This window comes from Erpetoichthys calabaricus, chromosome 17 (assembly GCF_900747795.2).
Source record: "Erpetoichthys calabaricus chromosome 17, fErpCal1.3, whole genome shotgun sequence".
Classification (NCBI taxonomy): Eukaryota; Metazoa; Chordata; class Cladistia; order Polypteriformes; family Polypteridae; genus Erpetoichthys; species Erpetoichthys calabaricus.
The window spans coordinates 1,908,824-1,935,083 of NC_041410.2; the positions used below are offsets into that span (position 1 = coordinate 1,908,824).

At 38.9% G+C, this 26,260-nt stretch overlaps 1 protein-coding gene across 1 annotated transcript; it reads left to right on the plus strand.

The window, feature by feature from the left end:
* The first annotated feature begins 526 nt into the window (after positions 1 to 526).
* On the plus strand, positions 527 to 21,318 carry LOC114643327 (sialoadhesin-like). Its single transcript, XM_028791921.2, has 5 exons — positions 527 to 628; positions 2,816 to 2,873; positions 13,999 to 14,367; positions 18,926 to 19,159; positions 21,032 to 21,318. Exons 1-5 carry the CDS (start codon positions 602 to 604, stop codon positions 21,316 to 21,318), a joined length of 975 nt encoding a protein of 324 aa, XP_028647754.2. The 5' UTR covers positions 527 to 601.
* Positions 21,319 to 26,260: the final 4,942 nt, after the last annotated feature.

Genomic DNA, 26,260 nt, shown 5'->3' on the forward strand with positions numbered 1-26,260 from the left:
CTTCTTCATCATATGTTGGTTGGTAAGAGAGAGAGTGTGAGGTTAAACACATACATTTATAGATGTGCTGTCCAATCCCTACAGCCAATAGGACATCATGGTACTTAAAGGCCTCTGAGACAAGCCATTATTCCAAACAGCCATACTTCAGACCAATGGGGGAAATAGAACATCTTAACACCTGCCACCCCCAAACCATATGTTAAAGTACACCTTAGCGCATTTGCGGGGGTAGAAATGACATAAGCAAAGAAACACTCGGCAAACTGCTTTAAAACACACATCCCCCAAATCCTGTCGTAAAATTCAAAGAGGTTCAGCCGTAAAAGGGGGGCAAACACGAATGCCTCTCACCAAAGTAACACTAAATTACATTGCTTTGCCTAAAAATCAAATAAAGACATACAAAAATATTCATCAAATTATATGTAAAATCTCACATCACAACAATGAGGAAGTCACTAATAAGTTATTTTAAAGGGTCACGTTCTTCCTCTTTTAGACACTTTCCTGAAAAGCCAACAACACTCGTTCAGAGAGCCTTCAGATTTTTACTGCTGTTTCGAGAAGATCTGCAGCTGGAGACACACAAGTGTGGAGTATGGCACCGAAAAACTGGGAGCAAAAGGTAAATCAGGTTTTCAGATTTTATCTCCTGCTGTTGCATCTTTTTTATTGCAGTTTTAAATGGTAAAGCCATTCTGGAAAAATGCAAAAGAATAAAAATGTAATTAATAAGAAACGTTAATATAGCTATGTTAGGCTGTTACTCAAAATCCTTAGAAAATCAAATGTAATGTGTATATATATATATATATATATATATATATATATATATATATATATATATATATATATATATATATATATATAAAGAGACGCAGGTCCTAATCAGCCACACCAAGAGTAGGCAGGGTGTTCTACAGGCACAAGGGTGCCAGTTCAATCACTGTGTTATAACATTAGAACAGGCTCAGCTATGGAAATCTCCCTGAACCTGGTAGAGGTAGTGGAGAATCAAGTCAAAAGTGATGAGGACCTTCAGACAACAAATTATTCATCGAAAGTGTGTCAAGAAACACAACCGGGGCTGTTTCAAATCTACGGCAGTATGCCTTTACAGTGCCCCAGTGGGGCTGCTCTCCTCTCTTTAGACAAGTCAAAAGGTCTTTTCTTCTTTTTTACAACACTTATGTGAGGGTGTTGTTATTATTATAATATTTCTATATTGTTTATGTTCTTTACAAATACATTTACCTCTTGGATTAAAAAATGTACTATCTATCTATCTATCTATCTATCTATCTATCTATCTATCTATCTATCTATCTATCTATCTATCTATCTATCTATCTATCTATCATATAGTGCCTTTCATCTATCTATCTATCTATCTATCTATCTATCTATCTATCTATCTATCTATCTATCTATCTATCTATCTATCTATCTATCTATCTATCTATCATATAGTGCCTTTCATCTATCTATCTATCTATCTATCTATCTATCTATCTATCTATCTATCTATCTATCTATCTATCTATCTATCTATCATATAGTGCCTTTCATCTATCTATCTATCTATCTATCTATCTATCTATCTATCTATCTATCTATCTATCTATCTATCTATCTATAATATAGTGCCTTTCATCCATCTATCTATCTATCTATCTATCTATCTATCTATCTATCTATCTATCTATCTATCTATCTATCTATCTATCTATCTATCTATCTATCTATTATATAGTGCCTTTCATCTATCTATCTATCTATCTATCTATCTATCTATCTATCTATCTATCTATCTATCTATCTATCTATCTATCTATCTATCTATCTATAATATAGTGCCTTTCATCCATCTATCTATCTATCTATCTATCTATCTATCTATCTATCTATCTATCTATCTATCTATCTATCTATCTATCTATTATATAGTGCCTTTCATCTATCTATCTATCTATCTATCTATCTATCTATCTATCTATCTATCTATCTATCTATCTATCTATCTATCTATCTATCTATCTATCTATCATATAGTGCCTTTCATCTATCTATCTATCTATCTATCTATCTATCTATCTATCTATCTATCTATCTATCTATCTATCTATCTATCTATCTATCTATAATATAGTGCCTTTCATCTATCTATCTATCTATCTATCTATCTATCTATCTATCTATCTATCTATCTATCTATCTATCTATCTATCTATCTATCTATCTATCTATTATATAGTGCCTTTCATCAATCTATCTATCTATCTATCTATCTATCTATCTATCTATCTATCTATCTATCTATCTATCTATCTATCTATCTATCTATCTATCTATAATATAGTGCTTTTCATCTATCTATCTATCTATCTATCTATCTATCTATCTATCTATCTATCTATCTATCTATCTATCTATCTATCTATCTATCTATCTATCTATCTATTATATAGTGCCTTTCACTCTATCTATCTATCTATCTATCTATCTATCTATCTATCTATCTATCTATCTATCTATCTATCTATCTATCTATCTATCTATCTATCTATCTATCTATCATATAGTGCCTTTCATCTATCTATCTATCTATCTATCTATCTATCTATCTATCTATCTATCTATCTATCTATCTATCTATCTATCTATCTATCTATCATATAGTGCCTTTCATATCAATCACTCTGCAAGCCTAGTGACTGTTTGTTGTATTTTGTCTTCTTATTCAAGTACAGTGAACCATAAAGTCGCTGAACTCTAAACTCATCTCAGACTCTTTGTGTTATTTTTATTTTAGGCCTCTCCACGCTGCCTCTTCCTTTTGATCATTTTGGCTGTCGCTCCCTGTACAGCAGGTAAGATCAACACAAGTCCACTTTATTTTAAGAACTCCGCTTTATTCTTATTTCTCTAGGTGATGTCAGACTGTCTGTAGTTTCAGCTGGCAGAGTGGAGCTCTGCTGTTCTTCTTGTAACTTTGCTCTGTTAGTTGTTATTCATTTTCATTTTTTTCAGTTGTCCACTTGTTTTCTTCTGTTATTTGTTTGATATGATGATGCCCTCCAGTAGGTCACATTGTCTCACTAATTCTGTTGCCTCCACTGAACTCTTAATGTGTCTCTGGGTAACATGACTTTATTTATCTCCTTATGACTTTTTAGGGTGGCCACATGAAGGTAAGGCCATTGTGCTTCACTCCCCTCCACTCCCCTCCTTCCCTGCGCAGCTCAGCTCACACTTGCGAGACCCTAATTTTATACGTCTCCCTGACAGTTGTCTTTCTTGCTTAGCTAGTCATCTTAAATTTTTAAAGTGATGTTTTTGCAACATGACAGGAAGTATTGGCCCTTCTCTCATCCCACATTTGTCATACCAATCGATGTATTAGAAGCCATCTTCACACTTTAGCACAAATTCAAAAAGACGAACGAGGAAGTGATGAGCAGGAGACCAGACCTCTTTAACGCTGAGCTCGGCCATCAGCCTGTTAAACAGGCCGACTTTGCATTACAAGAGAGGTGAGACCATTTGGTCTGTCCAAGTCTTTTAGCTGAGTGATAGTTTGGCAGTTTTTAAGGGCCTTCTGAGACTCCGCTTCAGCTCCTCGATTCCCTTTGCTGTTCTTCTGGACCTGAGGATTGAATACAGCGGGTATCTGATAAGATGGGTGAAATTTTCCTTGCTATTAAAGTTCTTGAGCTAACTGTTCTGACAGGCTTTCTGTGTTTGTGTTTGTGGTCACTTTAGCACCTCAGAGGCTCACCCAGCTAAGGCCGTAGTTGTGAAGTAGGTGTGTCATTATTTCCTGAATAAATTAGCACCACTCAGCAGATCACATTTCTAAAACCTTGCCACCTACCCTGATGTTGTATCGGCCTTGCAAAGACAACTACAAGGCAGTAATGCCACTTGGTCTTTGTTCAGCTCCTGCTATCTCAAAGCCTGCATTGTGAAAACAAAAATGTTACATTTACGATAAAACAACTAGCAGCTGCAGTTCTCAGAATTTCACCATTAAAAAAAAGGTGACAATATTTTTAGGTCTATGGTATAACACTTTGAAGCTGTATCTTATACAGTAAATCACTTTATTTCTTTATAGCACATATAATGTAAGAGTTAAATTTCAATCCTGCTCTATGTGTGCACCTTGCATGTGTCTGAGTCTCATATCCTTTTTTTCTTATGCTTAAAAGCTGACGCTATTATTTTATTATTCACTACTAGCCAACCCGCGATAATCACACCGCTTTTTTAATGATTTTTAAGCACAGGGAAAAAAATGAACATTTGAAAAATCCGTAATTTAATAAACCACCAAGAAAAGTAACATTACAACAATGCACGCTACGAACCAACTTACAATCATCGTTCAGTACACACTGCCTGCTCATGTGTCCGCCCCCAACTCCTAACCTGAGTCGCTGTCTGTGCACCTCTGAGCCATGTTGTCTTTTCATTGTTCTTTGCGGTTCCGGCTGCTTTTCTATATATAATCCACCAAGTCACCTGACCATGGTAGTAGTGGGGGGGGTGGTGTACAAAGGGCAGGGACGTAATCAGTGCGAGTGTATGACCTGCACTTACTGGGTATTCCTCGTTCATGGGGAACAATTGCAAGCCCCAGTCCCCATCACGAATGGGGTTCAACAGCTTACACACACCTGTCGGCGCCGGGTAGACACACGTTGATCCATTCAGTGTAGCGCGCGTGCAGTACCGGACATCCAAGGGCATCACAGACCTGTTAATGCTCAATCTCACATGGCTGAAAGCCACTTGTCCCTCTAAGAAGTTGGATGCCGACCGCCTGGCGATCGCGTAACTATTTAGCAGTAGGGAGTCTCGTTCGTTTTCGGAATTAACCAGACAAATCGCTCCATCAACTAAGTACGGCCATGCAACACCACGCACAGAATCAAGAAAGAGCTATCAATCTGTCAATCCTCTCCGCGTCCGGGCCGGGTGAGTTTTCCCGTGTTGAGTCAAATTAAGCAAAATTTGTGTGTGGTGAGTTGTTGCGTCCGGGCACATGAGCAGGCACTGTGAATGCCTTGAGAGCGTGGGTGGATGCGTGCCGGGGAATAATGAGTATCTATATATCTTCTTAGATATAGACAGTGTCAGATGCAGTGTTTGGTGAATTGTTGTAGTTTGTGAGTTACACTCCAGTACGTTGCGGTGAACGCTGGTAACAGTCAGGCGGGCAGGCGTTCTCGTCCCATGCTCTTAGAGTTGGTGGCCGTGTCTCTGTATCGGTTCAAGTTGTTGGCCGGTGCTCTGTCGTTTGTATCCCATGGTCGGACGACTTGGTGGATTATATATAGAAATGCAGCTGAAACCGAAAAGAATAATGAAAAGTCAATGTGGCTCAGTGGTGCATGTGTATTGTAGCAGAGACGAAAGCGAGTTGGTGAGTTGTTGCGTCCGGGCACATGAGCAGGCACTGTGAATGCCTTGAGAGCGTGGGTGGACGTGGGCGTGAGTTGGTGGGCTGGGCTTTGTGAGTTGACTGATATGGCTATTTTTTGTGTATCCCATGGTTGTCTTCCGGCAGTGTGAATGCCTCAAGAGACAGGGTGTCCTTGTTTGGCGAGTTGTTGCAGTTTGTGAGTTAAAAGCTGCGATGGTTTTACACGCTGGTAACAGTCAGGCGGGCAGGCTGGCGTTCTCGTCCCATGGTCTTAGAGTTGGTGGGTGTGACTCTGTGTTGTTGGCGGGCGTGGCTCTGTGAGTTGTCGGCATATCCCATCGTCTTAGTGTTGGTGGGCGTGTCTCTGTGAGTTGGCGGGCGTGGCTATATTGTGCATATGTCTGTTCTGTCGGCTTAGTGAATTATATATAAAGATGATAAAATGTATTTCTTGTCCTTTACATAATCCCTTAAGAGAAGTGCTATATTTATAGTATAACTTTTCCCTTACAATACTGTTTCCTGTTTTGAACCAAGCTGGATCATAATCTATATATAGGCCATTGTTCTTTTCTCTCCTTCACACAAAAATTCACACAAAAATGAAAAACATACATTCAAAAAGTCACGTACATCCTAAACAAACAGGACTATCAATCAAATTGTGGTCATCTAAGGTATCAAAATCTACCATGTCCTGTTAGCAACTAGGTGTAGCCAATCATATTAAAAGTTTTCTGAATTTGTAATGAATTCCTTTAAAAGATAAGTGACCTAATCAATGGATTGTATAAATATAGCGCTGAGGACATTTTTTCCTTTGTAGCAATGTGACTAACATGTGGCTAACATGTAATACACTTGTAACCTCTTCAAAGATTAAGATAAAGAATAACGATTGACACTTTCTCCTGCCTGTGTTTTTTATTGCTTAAATCGGGGCATTCCAGTGGGGGGGTGTCTGTATGTATTAAATTTTCTTCCACAATAAAAATATACAAAAAATATATACAATAAAAATGAAGGTTCAACTATAAGCCAAAGTACATGAACTTTCATAAATATGCCAATCATTAAAGTATCTGTCAGAAGCACAGACCGGTATACAGTCTGCATTGGTACAATACTAACAATCAATAGCAAACATGTTCTGCCATTTACCTTTATACAAAAGAAAAGAATTCAATGTTTAATGAAGTGATGGCACATTGTCTGATGGAGAATTAAAGTTTGCTTTTGTGGTATATGGCATCCTACACGTTTGCCAAAACAACAACCCACCATAAAAACCTCAACATACCTCACAAATTAGGGAATCATTTATTTTTTTCCCCCAATGTGCAAAGGTGTGCAGGTCACCAGAAACAATATGGCAAAGGGGGCGTTGCCTTATGCAAATATCATGTGTATGCAAATTTAAAAATCAGAACCAAGAAAAAACCCAGAAAATGTTTCAGTTCTGAAAAATGGCATCATATGGCAACGACACAAACTTATTTTTTCTTGGGTGCACATTAATTAATAGTAATTGTAGCTGTGTTTACTCAAAATTGCCTGCAGCTTTAGTTTGCTTCATGGAAAAAAAAATATGTTTGTTTTTTAAAAGTTTTAGTAAAAATTCAAAGAAAAATAGTTCACACGAAAATAGAGAAAAAATTGACAGAGCACAGAAAAGAAAAGTTCTGTTAATTGCTTAGATATCTTGTTCCATTCTTTAAGTTTGCTTATACAGTTGAACCATTTCTATACGGTCAGAAAACTGTATGGCTATCCCACTTACAAACTGAAAATGGGTCTCCCAGTCCATGCCAGCACAGAACTTATTCCAAAACTGACTTAATTTACACTCTGCTCCACAGATAGAGCAAGAACGTTCGTCTTATATTACCTTGCAGGGGCTAAAGGGGGTAAAGGGGCTATACCGTATTCTAGGTAGCTATAAGAAATAAATGTTCTATAGGGATCAAGCAAACACAATATGAATTTAACTTAAAACATTAACTTTCTAAGATTGGCTCTTACAGTGATTTTAAAGAAACAGCTACATACAACATTTATTTCTAGAGCAGGTTTTCATACAAATGCTGTAGCTCAAAGTGCTTTACTGGATGAAGAAAGAAAAAAAAATACATACAAATAAAATTAGGCAGTACTAATTAGCATAGAATAAAAGTAAGGTCTGATGGCAGGGAGGACAGAATAAACAAAACAAAAAAAAAAAACAAAATCTGCAGGGGTTCCAAGGCCACAGGACCACCCGACCAGCCCCACTAGGCATTCTACCTAACATCAAGGATTTCAATCAGTCCTCACAGTTTTCAGGTGATGGTCATGTGGACCTCTGGGACTGCACGGTGCTTTGATCGGGTGGTGCTGGCGCAGATCACCACCACAGAAAACCGGAAAAAGAAGAGCAGAGGAAGTAGGGATGAGTACGGATCTTGGAGCCATGAAAAAAATGATAATTAAATACATATACAGAATATCAGGGTTAAACTAAAATGAAGCTGTGAGGAAGCCATGTTAAAATAAGGGGTTTTAACAGTTTGTTTAAAGTGCACTCTACCGTATCAGCCAGGCGAATTCCTATTGGCAGGCTATTCCAGATTTTAGGTGCATAACAGCAGAAGGCCGTCCGCCTCACCACTTCTTTTAAGTTTTCCTCTTGGAATTCTAAGCAGACTCTCATTTGAAGATCTAAGGTTACGATTTGGAGTGGAAGGTGAAAGGCATTCCGAGATATGGGATGGAGCAGATTATTGAAGGCTTTATAAACCATAAGCAGTATTTTAAAGTCAATTCTAAATGGCACAGGTAGCCAGTGTAGTGACATCAGTACTGGTGTGATGTGCTTGGATTTTCTTTTCCTAGTTAGGATTCTGGCCGCTGCATTCTGCACTTGTTGTAACTGATTTATGTCTTTTTTGGGTGGTCCTGAGAGGAGTGCATTACAGTAATCTAGTCGACTGAAAACAAAAGTGTGAACTCATTTTTCAGCATCTTGAAAAGTTATAAGGGATCTAACTTTTGGTATAATTCTTAAGTGAAAAAATGCTGTCGTAGTAATCTGATTAATATGTTATTTCAAAAAAGGAAATGCATGTGATTATTTTGAATTAATATACAGTAGCTGTTTACAGAATGAATATTCCTGGTAAGCATGTGACAGTGGATTAGCGCAAACCACACATGGCAATCAACAAACAGCAAATTTTCTTTAAACAGCTTGATGCAGTAAAATGGAAGATAAGAATACAATTTCCTTTCTGATGGCATTATCTCGTTTTTTGGTGCAGTGCTTCCCATTTTTTCACAGAAAAGGAATATATTTTTACAGGTGAATAATGTAAAAAGTATCATACAGTATCTGTCTGTACGTTTCCTTTCAGTGTTACTGAAACAATATTTTACCGTTTTACAGTTTACCGTTGTGTACCTTTGCTATTTAACAGTTTTACGCAGTAAAATTAACAGCTATTTTCTACAGTGTGGAGGATCATGCTTTGTCCTGATATGGCCAAGTCTCCCAGAGAGGCCTCACTGGCAAAGAGAGTGTGCTTTGTGTTTAGTTTTCCTTATGTTGTTCATCTGTTATGCTATTACAGTCTTTCAAGGCCTCCCACATTGAGCCTACCTTTCTAACGTAAGACATATATGTGCTGGCAGTTGAAGGCTTAGCGATCACTTCAGCTTTTCTGTTGTTCTCTCTTCCTTATGAACCTCAGGTTTCTTCTTCAAGGCTGGAACCTGTGGAATCCACACCAAACTCTACTTACAGTCCATTTTCTTTTTCTTCTTTTTCTTCTTCCAGCCTAGGCTGAATTCCCATTTGAGTAGTTTGGTCCACACTTTTGTTGAGGCCTGTTCTTCTGGTAATAGGAGTTCAGCAGGAGTACAGAAGGTCTATTGAGCTTTACCAAAAAGTGTTGACATTTTCTGTCGGATTCCTAAGTGTACATAAGTTTCCAACATTAAGTTTTTATACTGTGGTTTTGTGGGACACCAGCAACATCTCACCTTAAATTACTTAACACTGATGTCACCTGATATTACTTAACACTGAAGGCAGTTTTAGGGTACCAGATGTGTGATCTACCGATGCATACACTCATTTTCCTGTATGGCCATATATAAACTCAGCATTTAAATTTCTTACGGCTGATGACAGGTGTCAGTGTTAGGAATGGCAGTTTTCACTGGAAATGAAAGTCTGCTTTGCCATGCCAAATATACGAAGGTGTAACGATTACCCCAGGCTCAAAGAGGGCAATGCTACATTAACAATACATTTGTGGAGCTCTTATTAACACATTGGCATTTGCTGTTCTGCAACTTCTCTCCTCAAAACTTAGTATTAAGCAAAGACAAAAAACAAAAGGAAACATTCAAGAGAAAACTTTACAAACTTAGATATATTTAAACTAAACAATTACCCACTTTTACTCACTACCACAACAAAAACAAAATAAAGTCCCCTCTAACCGCCCCTCAAGAAAATGCCCATCCCATAACATAGACACTCCCCTAAAATACACTAAATTCCCACTTTTTGCTAGAAAGGACGGCCAGTCCCAACCCCAACAAACACCATATATATATATATATGAGAAAACTTTCAATGTGATTTAAAGAAACAGAAGAAGCCCCTGTTCAGGAGAGGCACATATATAAACAAAACACTTGAGACAGATATATATATATATATATATATATATATATATATATATATATATATATATATATATATATATACTAGCTGATTACCCAGTGGCTTTGCTCACTGAGTGCAAGGGAAAAAAACTAAAATGTAGCATTTATAAAATAAGTTTGTTAATTACCAATGTTACTTTTGAACAAATAAAGAACATTTACAATAAATAGAAATTCTATAAATATTAATTATTAAGTAATAAAACATTTTGATAATAGAATTTGAAGAAGAAATAAGAAGTGTATAAATTATTAAACAGTCAAACATTAACATTTAAGAAGTAAAGATACATTGAGTACTACTGCAGTGGTTTCGGGCAAACTACCTGCTTGACAACCTTGCACTACGTGCCTGTGATTTAAGCGAAAAATTATTCTGAGAAATGTGGACGCTGCCTTTCCGTGCTTAACGGGCAGAAGGTCCAAACAATTCCCAAGTCTAGTACTTAACATGAAGAGGTTGGTACATCTTTTTAGATGTAAACCCTCCATTTTCTTAAAAGAATTCATCACAAAAGCAACCTTGAATGTTGTGGGGTTTTAGTGACCCGATTTCAACTTAAGGGACAGTAAGTAGCTGTGCACCGCAATTTACCAAGAGAGTCCCGCTTCGATCTTAACCTTCGAAATCGGCAATCCAAAGCCTAGGGACAGTCTTAAGGAAGAAAGAAAAAAAAGGCCTGCAAGGGGCCACCTCACTAACCTTGTCTGAGTGTTCCAGGTGAGACATTTCTACTTTTTTTCCTCTGTGTCGATAGTGTTCTTCTTGTATCCCTTGCAAAGCAAAGTGACTATTCCTTCTCTTTATCACTTCCATCTCGTCAATTTTAATTTTGGCGCTCCGACCCTTCATTGGCTGTCCAACCAGAACAATGTTTTTGGCGGGACTTCCAGGTCCCACCCATGAAGACAATGCCGTAAATCACTGCCTTGCAACTCCTCATCATGAACTGCGTAAGGCTCCCCCACATGAATCTGAGAGGAAGCCACCGGCAGTGACAATAAGAACACAAAAGGCAGACAAGATACAATACAACACACACAAGTAAAACATTTCAATACACTCCTTATGTGGCTATAAAGGTGCCACCAAATTGGTCCATAAGGTGAGGTGGAACAGAAGAAGTTCATGGAGCTGTTCTGCCTTTTCAAGGATCCTTTGTGACATTGAAATGGATGTTTATACAATGTATGTGAAGAGCTGTGCAGTGAATAAGACTGATACGTGGTAGACAAAGGCATAACATGAAATCATGACAGAAAAGACAGAGATGAAAATGATCAGACTAGCACAACACTGTGAAAAAGGAGGTGTTAAAGAGGGAGAATGAAAGAGTGGATTCACAGAGATAGAGGGAATGATGGAGAAGAAGATGAGAATAGAAGTGATTGAGGAGTTTGAGGAGTGAAGATCATAATGTGCAAAAAGGAAGTCTGAGAGCAGGAAACCCCTAACCCCAAAACATATGTAATAGAAAACAAAACTGAAGGATGTAACAAAAACCACAGAGACCATTAGCTGACACTTTCAGTTGAGCCTGTTGTTCTGATCAGTTAAATGAGTATCAACATCTCCAAAGACAAGCTATCAAAGTCTGAGCAGAAAAATGCTGCTTTCTTTTTCTCTAACTATCCCAACCATCTGGGCTGTGCTGACCATTTTATCTTTTCTTCAGAGGACACTGCCCTCACTTCTCTCCGTCTGTCCTGGTGCATATCTCCTTCATCTGTTTGTTGGAATTCAGATCTTCCAAGGTGCTTATTAAGTTTTCTTTGCTATAGATTATTGTTTTTCCCTGATGCCTACTGCTTCCTTTGCCTACCTCCCTTCTGCTCTTACTTACTTCATGTGGTTTGCAGTGATAGCTGAGAAAATGTCCTGCTTTCACAGCAATCAAACTTCAAATCTTATGTCTTCACGAACAAACAAGTGTCTGATCAAATGGGGGTTTATGGTGACCAATGCTGAACAATAGCAAACCATAGCAAAAACACCCATGAAAGAAATCTCCTGTTACCTCATGTCACATAATCCAAATGTCACGTTGACCAGTTGTATACTCAAACTGTGCACAGCGCATGCATTTTTTGATCAAATATTGTTAAATAAGAACCTCAGCAAAATGAAAGTAGTCCACAAACAGGAAGTCTCTTCATACCTTTCAGTTGAAAACAGGACTCTTGACCACTGAATGAGGGCGACAACTGGCCCTGTGTGAAAACATTTCCTGTTTCTGGACTATTTTCTTTTTATTTGACCCAATGTAGTAGGGTCTTTGGTACGGCAATCACCAAAGAATGTCTACCACCAATCATCAAAGTCAGTAAGCAGTCCCTTGGTTTTTTACTGATGTTAAGTTGCAGACAATTCTCAAAGTTCTCCACCGAACTCCTCTTCTTTGTCTCAACATCTTTATCAATACATCCCATAAGTGCAGAATCATCTCAATATTTCTGACAGTGACCTGACCTGCTGCTGTATTTCTAGTGAGAGGTGCACAGGATGAAGAGAGAAGCAGACAGGCCAGTTCCTTGTGGTGCTCATACAGTCCTTGAGTCTCACATACTGCAGTCTGCCTGACAGAGAGTCCATCATCAGGACACCACAGGCTCATCCTCCAGCATATCTCTGAGTTTACCTCCTCCTTTAACAGGGGTGGTGGGATGGTACTGAACATGCTGGCGAAATCAAAAAACAGAATCCTCACAGTGCAGCCAGCTTTGTCCAGCCTCATGGAGCAGAGAGAGAATTGCATCTTCCATTCCAATCTTTGTCCGATTGGCAAACTGCACTGGGTCCAGGTGGTCTTTCACTAGTGGACTCTAGGACCAGCCACTCACTGGTCTTCATGGTCTGCAGTCATTATGTGAAAAGGCGCCTGTCTTCTCTGGAACAGGAACAATGCAGGATGTTTTCCACGGAAGCAGCCCTTTACCGCAACATTAGTGACAGACTTGAACCAGTGACGGAGGATCCCGCAGTTTTACTATTTGCAGTGCAGATTTTCATATTAATCAGTGAAAATACTAAAACATTTCAAAAATATTGCATAATGTAACAAATGAATTGAAAAGAAGTTCAACAACCACTGTCACATGCTCCCTTATCTTGCTCACATGCTGGGCTGAAATGTTTTGAACTGCTGGTACCCTGTCACTTTGGGGGGAAAAAGTGTCAAGAAAGGCCGATGGAGTGCTAACTAGAGGGCATTCTCTGGCTGACCTCAAAGCTATTGGGTCACTTCACTGTCAAAGGACTGGTGCTGCTGTAGGGATGGGCAGAGGCTGCTAGGAGCGAGGGGAGAATTTTAATGATTTGCTGTCCTTCATCTTGAATGTGAAAGAAAAAGAGAGCAGTAGTCCAACAGAATGAGTAAACTAAGAAATGGGGACCTCTACTGGTCACATGCATGTGAAACATGACAGGAATTATGATGTCTGATAAAAGGAAGGGTTACAATTGTGGACAGGCTTTAGGTGTTTCTGGTTTGTAGGCAAAAACATCTGAAAGGTACAAAAACCACCATAAGTCACCCTTTCACATTTAACCATTACAAGAAGAAAGGGACATTGGAGAAGAATGTGACAAAAATGGAGGTGCAGACAATTAAGAGAGGAGGAAGAGACGAGAGAACGTCCAACTTTACAATTAGGATGGACACCAGAGAAGCAACTGTGTAACTTCAGGGCTCTTGCCATTTTGTATCTTTTTAGTAATGCCTTTGATTTTATGTTCGTCAATGGTATTTATTACCTGAAAGCTATGTTGAAAAATACAATCTTTATTTGTGTCTTATTGTTGTAAACTGTCTTAAAAATCTCAGGCTTCACCTTTTCTCAATTTTTGTGTTTTATAGATTTGAGTGAGTGGGGAGCCACATATGAGCCAATGAAGATCTGTGCACTGGAAGGATCAACGTTGAGGATTAATTGTACATATAGACATCCAGCAGAACTCACTGTTGAAAAAGAAATGTGGTTTTATGGAATTGAAAAATGTGAGATAGCTAGAGATGAAGCAACCACAGTGTATCATACAAATGAGAGGGAAGTGTCCAGCAGTCACAGGCACCGAGTTCAATTCTTGGGTAACAAAAACAAAAAGTGCTCTCTAGAGATCGGCAATGTGAGGAGAGAGGACTACGGCTACTACAACTTTAGATACGAGGGAAGTGAAGACGGAAAACGCTGGACTCAGGCACCAGGAGTCCACGTGACAATCACAGGTAAAATGAAAAATGTCTCTTTGGATTTTAATTGAGTTGGTTCCATGGTTAACAGCACCAGGAGATATGGTTGAAATCCTGATCTGATACCTACAGTATGTGGACTTTACCGGCTTTCTGCACACCTAAGTGGTGTTTTCTTGCCTGTCTCTCCCCCCAGAAGTCTTGCATATTATGTTAACATCTGACTCTAAACTGGTTCTTGTCTTCTGTCTGATGCTGCTACATATTCTGATTTAACACCATTTCCCTGTCTTTTAGTAATCATAATATGCCCTACAGCAAGCCAATTTAACGTTTAGAGATATCTCAAAATGAATTTCAGATATCTTAAAATGTAATTTACTTTTTAAGATATCTGAAACTCGCTGGGAGATATCTTAAAATAATTTCCTTTACATTTTAAGATATCTGCAAAAGATTTTGAGATATCTCAAATGGTTTTCAACACATCTCAAATACATTTTCAAATATCTCAAAATAACCGTGCCTGCATTTCAAGATGTCTTCAAATGAATTTTCAGATATCTTAAATGGACCTATCATGCATTTCAAGATATCTCAAAATCATTTCCTCTAAAAATGCCAATTCTTTCAATGGGACTTCCTGTTTATTATAAGATATCTTAAAATGTATATGAGATGTCTTTAAATGAGCAGGAAGTGATTTTGAGATATCTGAAAATGGACAGGAAGCTGTTTTGAGATATCTGGAAGTGTATTTCAGATATCCTAAATTGTATTGTAGATATCTGAAAATGCTTTTGAGATATCTTGAAATAATTAAGTAGTGTCTTTTTAAAGATATCTTAAAATGTAAATAAATACAACTTGAGATATCTAGAAATATATTGTAAGATATCTGAAATGGAGCAGAGACCCATTTTAAGATATCATGAAATGAATTTCACATATCTAAAAATGTATTTTAGATATCTCAAACAATAGTGAAAATTATCTTAAAGGCTTAAAGTGAGAAGTCAAGCAAAATGACCCCTTTTATTGGCTAACTAAAACGATTACAATATGCAAGCTTTCGAGGCAACTCCTGCCCCTTCTTCGTGCACAATGTAATCTTAAATGCTTAAGATATGTTATTTGCTAAAATAACTTCATTTTGACATATCTTAAAATAGTCAGGAAGTCCCATTGAAGGAATAGGAAACTTTACGGGAAGTGATTTCGAGATATCTCGAAATGTATTTACGATATCTTAAAATGCACAGGAACTTATTTCGAATGACATTTAAGGTATCTTGAAATGCATTTCAGATATCTCAAAATGCACAGCATGTCATTTCAAGATATCTTGAAATCTATTTGAGATATCATAAAACGCTTTAAGATATTTAAAATGGATTTCCATATATCTTAAAATTCATTTTGAGATATCTCTAAATGTTAATTTGGCTTGCCATAGGGTCCAGCCTTGTTCCACTACAGAGGATCTGTCACGGACACCTTCTGTTACATCGTGTTTTGTTTGTTGGTTTGTTTTTAATCCCACAGTTCTTCATATTAGGCTAATTGCTGACTGTGTGAGTAGCGAGTGTGTCTTCAAATGGACTGTTTCTCACTCCAGGATTGGTTCTTCTCTTACAGCCGATGCTGTTCACATATTCAAGCGTGTCAAACATGTTTAGCAGTGTTCTAATGTAACGAAGTAATAACACTTCATTACAGTACTTAAGTATTTTTTGGTAGTATCTGTACTCTAAATTGGCCCTAGTGTGTGCTTGGTGTGTGTGTGTGTTTGTGTGTGTCCTGCGGTGGGTCGGCACCCTGCCCGGGATTGGTTCCTGCCTTGTGCCCTGTGTTGGCTGGGATTGGCTCCAGCAGACCCCCGTGACCCTGTGTTCGGATTCAGCGGGTTGGAAAATGGATGGATGGATGGATCTGTACTTTACTTGAGTTTTTATATTTCTGACAACTTTCACTTTTACTTAACTACATTCCCTAAGCAAAAAATATACTTTTACTCCGGTACATATCCCTTAAGCATCTTCAATACAAAAAACAAAATTCAGTACAAGTGGCAAATAAGAGATCCTGGTTTGCAAGCATGCCAGTTAATCACAAAAATGCACAGGCGCAAATGAGAGCATTCAGGCAAGTGAATTTAATTTAATTATCATAATTAACATTATGCCTGTCGAGATGTTGCTGATAACATTTGAATCACAAATATAACATTTACTGCTGAATTCTGTGGAATTAATTCAATGTAAAACTGTGGACAAAACTGTCCATTATTGTGAAACACTCTTATAAGTTATTATCTGCCGCTCAGATCTTTCCTCAAGTAACTGTTATTTACACCAGGGGAGGGAAAGCTTGTGATTGTGACAAGTTAAAGAAGAGCATTCAAAATTCATTTAATAAATTAAAAAAAAATGAAAATGATTATAACTGTCAGTGACACAAATTAGGGCTGGCTGATGCACATAATTAACTGATTACAGCTGCAGATGGGGTAAAAGTAATATATAGCTGTGTGTTATTGAGTAGCTTTTAAGTCCTGTAACTGAATCCTGAGGGATAGATTATGGGAGGGAGGGAAGAAAGGAGGGGATGATTAATGAATGGAAGGAAGGAAGGAAGGAAGGAAGGAAGGAAGGAAGGAAGGAAGGAAGGAAGGAAGGAAGGAAGGAAGGAAGGAACTTGTGAAGAAACTTGTTTTCCTGCAACTGTAAAATAAACTCCATTTTAAGTTGGTGTGCCTGCTTCAAAGAATAAACTTAATTCTACAAAATTTGCCTACCTTTTTAATTAACAACATTTACTTTTACTTTCAATACTTAAGTCCATTTAATATCAGAAAAATACTTTTGATACCTAAGTACAGAAAATATGAGATACTTTAAGACTTTTACTCAAGTAGTATACTCATAGGAAACTTTTACCAAAGTCATTTTCTGGTGAGATTCTTGTACTTTTACTCAAGTGTGGATTTCAGGTACTTTATACAACACTGATGTTTCGCAATGAAATGGATTTATGTATTTGTCCATTTCAGGTTATTTTGATGTTGATTTCATATAAATGTTACCACTCTATTGAAGAAGACCAGTGATAAAGTGCGTTGATATTTTTGCCTCCTCAAACATTAAGGACACTGACATTTCATGGAATATGTAAAAGTTGTCCACAGAACAGACATCTTCTAAAACCATCAAACTTACTGTAGGATTTGTTGTTTTTTTTGTGTTTTTTTTGTGCTGCTGTTTTTTGCCAGGTCTGTCGGAATGCCACCTTCTTTGGTGCCACATGATTGAGGTGGGCATTGTTGTATTATCGTGAAGTCTGCGAGACCTCACCAGGAACGTTTACCAGGACTCTTGACGCAACTACACACACACACACATACACCGAGATCCTAATCAGACAAAGCCTCAAGTGGTGCTGACTGCCAGCCACTTTGCTGTATTCAGTATCACCAGCGCTAACAAACCTGCAGGTGTCGCCACAACACACATAAAAGCACAACCCTTTTGGTTATCTGCCACTTAATACCCAAACTATGCCTTACTGTATCCGCAGTTGTTCTAATTATTGAGGAACGACCTCAACAGCCTTGATAAACCTTGTGAATAGGAAAGTAGCAATCTAACCCACACTTTGTGCCATTTTATTATTTTAATCACTCTCAATAAAAGACAAAGGATAAGAAATATAAAGGTAATGTGGTACTTATTAACATAAAACAATACCAAACAGGAGAAGATATAGATAGTAGAAGATAAAATGGATGGTAAAGTTTGGATATAAACAGTTTTAGAAAAGATTACTGAAAATCTCAACTGTCAGTGGTGGATGTTGTCCTGGGTGGGCGGCTTATGATTTAGCAATTGCTGTTATTTAAAGATTACGCTCTCCAATGTCCAGGTGAAATGGTCACACGTGTCCCTAATGTCACTTCCTCTGTTCCTGCCTTTCTTTTCACCATGTTAAAATGCACACGTGCATTTCTGGGACCTGTGACATTGCACATATTTGATTGGCTATCTTGTCTTGATTGAGAATGACTCTGATCAGAATGTTTGATCTTTTAAGCTCTTCCTTTCTCAAGCTATACTTTAATTTTGTTATTTTTAGTCCTGAACAATCCCTCTGGTCCCAGATTACAAAATTATTTAAAACAGATTCTGTGGTTCAGTGGTGTATACTTACCTCCTTTTCTCTCTATTATTAAACTGTAAACTAATTTACAAAGATGGTTATAACTGAAGTTATAATTTACTAGTACTATATGAGAAGAATGTGCAAGAAAGGAGGATTAAAGTCCTGTACATTCAGTTCATCCTGGTTATTTTCAGCAAAATAATTTAAACATAGTATATATAATCAGTCTGCAGTTTGAAACAGAAAGATTGTCCACTCTAGGACTCCTGTATTTTATTTATTATCTATTTTGTTATTTATTTTATTATCTAGTGACGGTGCACACTAAATTGTGCCATTGCTAAAGAATAAAGCCTAAATAATTAGAATAAAGTGCATAACAATATAAATATGACAGCAGAAATTCAATAACTGTTGTTTCTTTAATGTACTAAAGATCTGAAGATTGAAGCAACAGCAGAGAATGTGCAAGAAAATGGCACGGTGATCCTGACTTGTAAAACGACCTGCAGTCTCCCTAGCAGGGTCTTCTCCTGGTACAGAGATGGACAACAGTTAAAGGAAACCTCAGAGAAGCTTGAAATTCAAAGAGTTTCCTATAAGGACCATGCCAACTACTCGTGTCAGATTGGAAGCATCCCGTCCTCACAATTTCTTCTGAATGTGCAGTGTGAGTCGTATTTTTTTAGCAGTTTTAATAGCGTGAAGTTTGGAGAGCGAGAGCCGCAGTCAAATATCATGAGAATGTCTAACTCTGACGAGAGGGAATCATTTAAAGAAATAGAACACGGCAAACTTAGAAGAGTTTTCCTTCATAACTCAAAAGGTGTGTTAGGCTGGGATGAAGCTTGATTTTCTCTCAATATTTTTCCAAATAAAGTGAAAGTGGTTTACCAATGCTATGAATAGAATGTAAGGGGAATGGAGAAGAACTTCTAGCCCCTCCAAACTGTTACACAATGCTTACATTTCTTTAATGGTTATGACATTTATTTATTTAGTAACAAGAAGCCTCAGCTCAAGTTGGACAGTTGGGAGACAAAGTCAGAGAGGCGAGATTGTGTTGGTTTGGACATGTGCAGAGGAGAGATGAGGGGTATATTGGGAGAAGGGTATGAAGGATAGAGGAGAAGAGGAAGGCATAAGAGGACGTTTATGGATGTGGTGAGAGAGGACATGCAGGTGATGGGGGTAACAGAACAAGAGGCCGAGGACAGAAAGATATGGAAGAAGATGATCTGCTGTGGTAACCCCTAATGGGAGCAGGCAAAAGAAGAAGAAGCCTAAAAGCCATTGAAAACAAATAAACAAAGCCAACTAGTTTTTTAAACAAAGAAAAGGCCAAAACCAAGAAAATATTTTTTTAGCAAATTGTATATTTCCTCCTGAAACCCCAAAGCTAAATAAATGAATCCCCGGCTGGTACACTTAATTACATTAAAGTGTGTTGAACTCTAAAAAGTCCACTGATACAATTTTCAAAGTGAGGTAAGTGTTTCAAGCAGAATTACTCAAAACATTTAAATGCAAGACGGCTATCACTTTTACTTTATTTATGCTAACAGATACCTCAAAAAGGAAAAGAGGAGTGTAGAGGTGGTGGCAGTGAGCAAGGATGGTGGTGGTTAAATGACAGACAGAGTTCAGGTGATGTCAGTGTTCAGAAGGAGTATTTGCTCTGCCAAGACTGGGAATCATTCATTTAGCTAAGGCTGAGGGCTTTCGCAATCCTGACACTCATGCCGCATGGTGGTAGTCCACACCAATACACTTGGCGTAGTCGGCAGGATTTGTACTCTGGAGGGCTGAAGTTGGGAGGCGGTGGCACAGCACAGGATGGTGGGATCTGAGTGAGAGGGAGAGAACTTAGCTGATTGCTCACAGTGTTTAGAGGCCAGGAGTCCTCTATTAAGTCAGGCTGATAAAGAAACTACTTCTTATGGCCTTTTCAATCCAAACATTGTGGCCACCAGCAGTTCACGGCAATACACGGACCCCCAGAATGACGCTGCGATCACAATAGTTTTCTTCAAAGACAAACCTAAAGAAATAGGAAAACGTTTTCTTTTCATTGGTCTAAATCAAGACAAACACAAGGAAAGTGAAATAGAAAATTTTCAGTGGCCCAGAAATCAGACAGGAGCTGAAGAAGATCTTCAATGTGGTGGCCTCAGGTGATAGGTCTAATGGCAGCACATTTTCAGGATTGGGGGTCTTTCTGCCCACGGACTCTGCACAGAATGATACAAATAGAGCATTATAAAAGTGTGTAAGTGGCCATCTTATATATCACAGTCGCCATGGTCATGTACAAACCATATAGCATCATAGTGGCCAGACATACAAAATGGAGGCAACCACAGTTGATGTCACAGAAAAAATAATGATAGCAATTCAAAATGACTTTGATCACAACACATATTACACAAATAACAATTAGCCCATAAATTAACAAGCTCCCAACAAATGCTACATGAGATAATACCGCGTAGAAACACAGTTCAAGACAGATGTTTATCACTTACCTCTTACTTTATTTTAGATTCCCCCAGGCATGCAGTCATCACTGGACAGAGCAACTCCAGTCTGGAAGAAGGAGGATCAGTAACTTTATACTGCAAAGCCTTTGCAAACCCAACCAGCAACTACACCTGGGTCAAGGAGAACAGCAGCCATGTCGGATCAGGAGAACAACTGCACATCTGCAGCGTAAACAGGAGGGATGCAGGGTCTTATCACTGTGAAGCCACAAACAGATATGGTACAGCAAAGTCTGCAGACGTTATCCTGGCGTTTCAAGGTGAACATCCTCAGTGCATTGTGGGTTAGAGAGCTGGAAGTGTAAATAACAAAAAATCTCTTTGTTTTACATTTAGAGGGAAAAATAGACAGAAAGAGGGATGTGCAGGACAGCTGGACACAGCTCTGTCCATGGAGGTCCTCATTGAAAGAACCCAGAAAGTTCAAACAGGCCGATGTCTGCCTTTACTGAAGTCTCCTATAAAATTGAATTCTCACTTACTGATTTCTTCTTTCCTCAAGTAAATCCACACTGACCTAGCAGCTTGTGCTTTGCGCTCTCCACAGAAGCTTTGAATGACTGGTGTTGGCACATTAAATAGAATTTTGCAGACACTCCTGATTACCTGCAGTGTACACCGCTGCTCCACAGAGAATGTCATATCACTTATATCATATGCTATCCTGGCACATCTGGATAACACAAACTGCTGTGTCACAAGGCTTTTTACCACAACTACCAGCAAAGCTGCCACCAAACTCCTCCATTTAGGATTAAGCAGCACCCCCTTCCTAGCCATCATATCTCAGCATGTATGGAGTGTCAGCATCACATCCTCCATACTGACCTTCCACATGTGCACTCCACCGCAGGGTATGTTGAGGCCCCGAATGAGCTAAGAAATTGAAATATGAATTATTTTCAAGGTATGCATTGGCAGAGAGTTAGGACCGCCGTCTGATTCCATCAAAAATATTGTAACATACAGTGTCATTATATTATGATGATATTTTCCCAACATTTTGCATATATCTCATATTTTACATGAAATGTGAAATATACAGAATATTCAGAAAGTCTTCAGAGGCCTTTATGTTGTGCACACTTTATTGTGCTGTAGATTTAATTTTTAAATTGGTACAACTGACATTTTTGCCCACCAATCTACACGCAATCACCAGTAGTGACAAAGTGTAAACATGTCTGCAGAAAGGTTTGCCATTTAATTAAATGCCAAAACCGGAAAGCTCTCATCCAATGAAGTATTCAGACCCTTAAATCCATATTTTGTAGAAGCCCTTTTGGCAGCGTTGCAGCTTTGAGTGTTCTTGGGTAAGTCTCCACAAGCTTTGCACCCTTGGATTTGATCAGTTTACCCTCTTCAATCTCCATTCGATTGGATGTCAAGCGTCTGTAAACTGCTGTCTTCAGGTCTCTCCATACACGTTCTGTAAGGTTTAGGCCTGGGCTTTGGCTGGGCCAGAAACTTAGTCCTGAAGTCATTCCAACATTGTCACCACAGTCTTTGATGGCATGCACTCTGGAGTAGATATTCTTCAAGAACCTCCCTTTGTTAGGCTGCATTCATTCTTCTCTTAATTCTGACCAGACTTCCTGTCACCACAGCATGATGTAGCCACCACCTTTTTGCTTCACTGTAGGGTTGGTATTAGGCAGCTGATGAGCAATGTCGGGTCTTCCCAGGATATGCTGCCTGGAGTTATGCCCAAAGAGATCAATGTTGGACTCCTCCAATCAGAGCATCTTTTTTCCTCCTGCTCTCAGAGTCCTGGAAAATGTCATATGCTTTTTACTCAAGGTTGGCTTCTATCAAGCTAATAATATAAATGTCTGATTGATGGAGTGTTATGGAGATGGTCATACGACTGACAGATTCTACCATCTCAGCAGAAGACTTCTGAAGCTCTTTTTGAGTGACCAATGGGTCCTGGATTCCTTTGGTACTGTGTCTCATCCAGAAACACCTTCAGTATCGTTGGTTTGACTTTGTGTTGAATGCTCACGGAGTCCAGAATGAGGCACATTACCTGCATTGTGAGGGAGCGTCAGTTATGGCACTACAGCCATGTGGCGCGATTTCCCGAGGGTGATCCAGCTCATAAGATCCTCATTGTTGGGGACCCGAGTGGCTGGACCAGGCCAAGGGGTCGCCCACGTAACACTTGGCTGCGGCAGATAGATGGGTTATTTCTGGAGGGTGGGACTGGACCATGTGACTGCCTGGGGTGTTGCCAACCGGGATCCTGAGTTGTTTCACAGTGTAGTGGGTGCAGCAACACAGTGTACCAGTGCATGCTCCCCAACTTGACGTGACTTGAATGGGTTCTTGGTCACCTCCCTAACCAAGGCCCTTCTTGCCTGGTTACTCAGTTTGGCTGGATGGCCAATTCTGGGAAGTCTTCCATTTCACAATTCTTAAGGCCACTGTGCTTATGGGAACACTAAAACCTTCAGAAATGGTTTGATCCCCTTGCTTTGATCTGTGCCTCACCACAATTGGAGGTCTACAGAGAGTTCCTTGGACTTCACAACTTGTTTTTTTTTTGTCCTGACATGCGGTGTGAATTGTGGGACCTTCTACAGACAGGGGCACGTGTGACTTTCTAAATGATGTCCAGTCAATTCAGTTTGCCACAGGTGGACTCCACTCAAGTTCTTGACACATGTCAAGGAGAATTAGACTAAACTGGGTGCTCCTGCGCACACACAAAATGGTTTGAATACTTCTAGGAAGGTGAGATTTCAGTTTTTGACTTTTAAGAAATACACAGACCTTTCTGAAATCGTGTTGTCACCTTGTCTTTACTGGTTATTGGGTGTAGATTGATGAGCAAAATGTCAAATTGATCTATTTTAAATAAAATCAACAATACAATAAAGTTTGGAGATAATGAATACTTTCTGAATCCACTGCATATCAAGTAGAAGCTCTTTTCTGAAGCGGTGGTGTCATCTGGTGTGCCTTTCTGTTTTCCAGGAAAACTGTCAGAAAAGATGGCAAGGACTTACATCTTTTATGCCTCGCTGAGCATTAATATCCTAGCTGGACTGGCTTTAGGAGTTTTTATATTGCTGAGGTAAGATGTCTTCTTCTCACAATGATTGTATTATTTAAAATCTTTCAAGTTGTCCTTCAATGCACTTTACATACAGTATAATGGCCACAATTTTGTCAGAAATTCACCTTGGATGGAGGCCTCCTTGTATTTCTGAGCCACTAGAGGGGATGTGCGTGGATGGAGGGTTGGAAATTCCTGAAATGTTATGGTGGAGAGTGGCGTGTCTTTAGAGTAAAGCAAGTTTGCTAGTTCTGGTGTATCATCTACCCTATTAGAGAAGCCCTCATATAAGCCACTGTTGGTATGTTAGGCTAAACAGAATTTATTTGAAGTATTCTCTTCTCATTTAAATCACTTATTTTGTTGTTTTCTTAAGTAGATTGTGCTATTTTTAAGTATTTCATTTATTCTTAACTAGCCATTCCCTGCGGGTCCGCCCACATAGTAGTGAAACAGGACAAACTTTAAAGATCAATAAACATAACAGGTATCGCTAGCATAGCGGAGGCAAAGTACACTGCAAAATGCTGAAGTTGAGCGACTGGAACGCAGGCTGGCGCGTGAGTGAGGAGGGCCCTGCCCGGCTCCCCACACCTGACATCACGCTTCCCTCTCCCCTCGGCCCGCAGCCTCTGTCTCGGATTAGCGCGAATATATTGCTCCTGCAAGCGAACTAAGATTCTTAGCCTGATGAGAGAAGTCGAAAAATCAACCGGAATGTTCAAGAAAATTATAGAAAAAAACCAAGGTGTTCCCTCTTTGTCCTCCAACACCTCACCACACTAACGTTAGATTAGTCAGAAAATGGCTGCATTTGGCACACTTGCTTTTGAAGTTTTCTTTATGCAATCTTCTTCAAAGTTTACAAGAAATATTTTTCTGTGATATTCAAGCACTTTTTTTCAAATTCGCAGACATGATAAAGTGGCCTGTGGTACACTTTAGAACAGTAGAACACAATGGACGAGAACAGGCCATTCAGCCCCACAAACCTCGCCAGTCCTATCCACTTTTTTTTTTCCAAAACAAACATCAAGTTGAGTTTTGAAAGTCCGTAAAGTCCTACTGTCCACCACACTACTTGGTCGCTTATTCCAAGTGTCAGTCGTTCTTTGTGTAAAGAAAAACTTCCTAATGTTTGTGTGAAATTTCCCCTTCACAAGTTTCCAACTGTGTCCCCGTGTTCTTGATGAACTCATTTCAAAGTTAGGGTCTCGATCCACAGGACTGATTCCCTTCATAATTTTAAACACTTCAGCCAGGTCTGCTCTTCATCTTCTTTTGCTTAAACTGTGAAGGCTCAGCTTTTTTAATCTTTCCTCATAACTCACCACCTGTAGCCCTGGAATCACTCTAGTTACTTCTCTGGACTTTTTCTGGTGCTGCTATGTCTTTGTGGAGACCAAAGACACAGGACTCCAGATGAGGCCTCACCAGCGTGTTATAAAACTTGAGCAGAACCTCCTTGGACTTGTACTGCACACATTAAGGCGCTATATAACCTGACATTCTGTTAATGGCTTCTGAACAACTGACTGGCAGTTAATAATAACGAGTCCACTACAACTCCTAAATTCTCTCAAAAGGAAGACTCTCGATTTTCCGACCACCCATTGTGTATTCAAACCTAACATTTTTACTTCTTTTTTGTAATTCTTTACATTCACTGACATTAAATTTCATCGTCCACAAATCTGCTCAAGCCTGTCTGCTGTCCAAGTCCTTCTGTAATGATTTAACGCAGGGGTGTCGAACTCCAGTCCTGGAGGGCCGCAGTGGTTTCAGGTTTTCATTCTGACCCATTTCTTAATCAATGACCAGTTTTCACTGCTAATTAACTTATTTTTCCTTCATTTTAATAGCACTGATTTTAAGGATTCAGTCCCCTGAATGTATTCCTTTCTTCATTAAATGGCAGCTGAAATGAAATTTGAAACGAGCTAACAGATGACCAGTAATCCAATTTCACTCCAACCAGTCTCTTAATGAGAAGCTGATTCTTGCTGTTAATTAACCTCGTTGTTTAATTCTATGGCTTGTTGCTGCTCTCTTTCTGCCACAGCAGACGTTTCCAAAACTGTTGATTTTTCTGTTTTTTCTAAGAACACCATCAAAATGTTTTGGTGACCTGAGAGATCAACCTTACTGAGACCTTCACCTTTCTTTATTT

Excerpts from the sequence above, each read along its gene's own strand:
- LOC114643327 (XM_028791921.2), top strand. The coding sequence starts at position 602 with ATGGCACCGAAAAACTGGGAGCAAAAG. Across the intron at positions 2,874-13,998 it reads TGTCGCTCCCTGTACAGCAG|ATTTGAGTGAGTGGGGAGCC; the intron begins GTAAGATCAACA and ends TGTGTTTTATAG. Across the intron at positions 14,368-18,925 it reads AGTCCACGTGACAATCACAG|ATCTGAAGATTGAAGCAACA; the intron begins GTAAAATGAAAA and ends AATGTACTAAAG.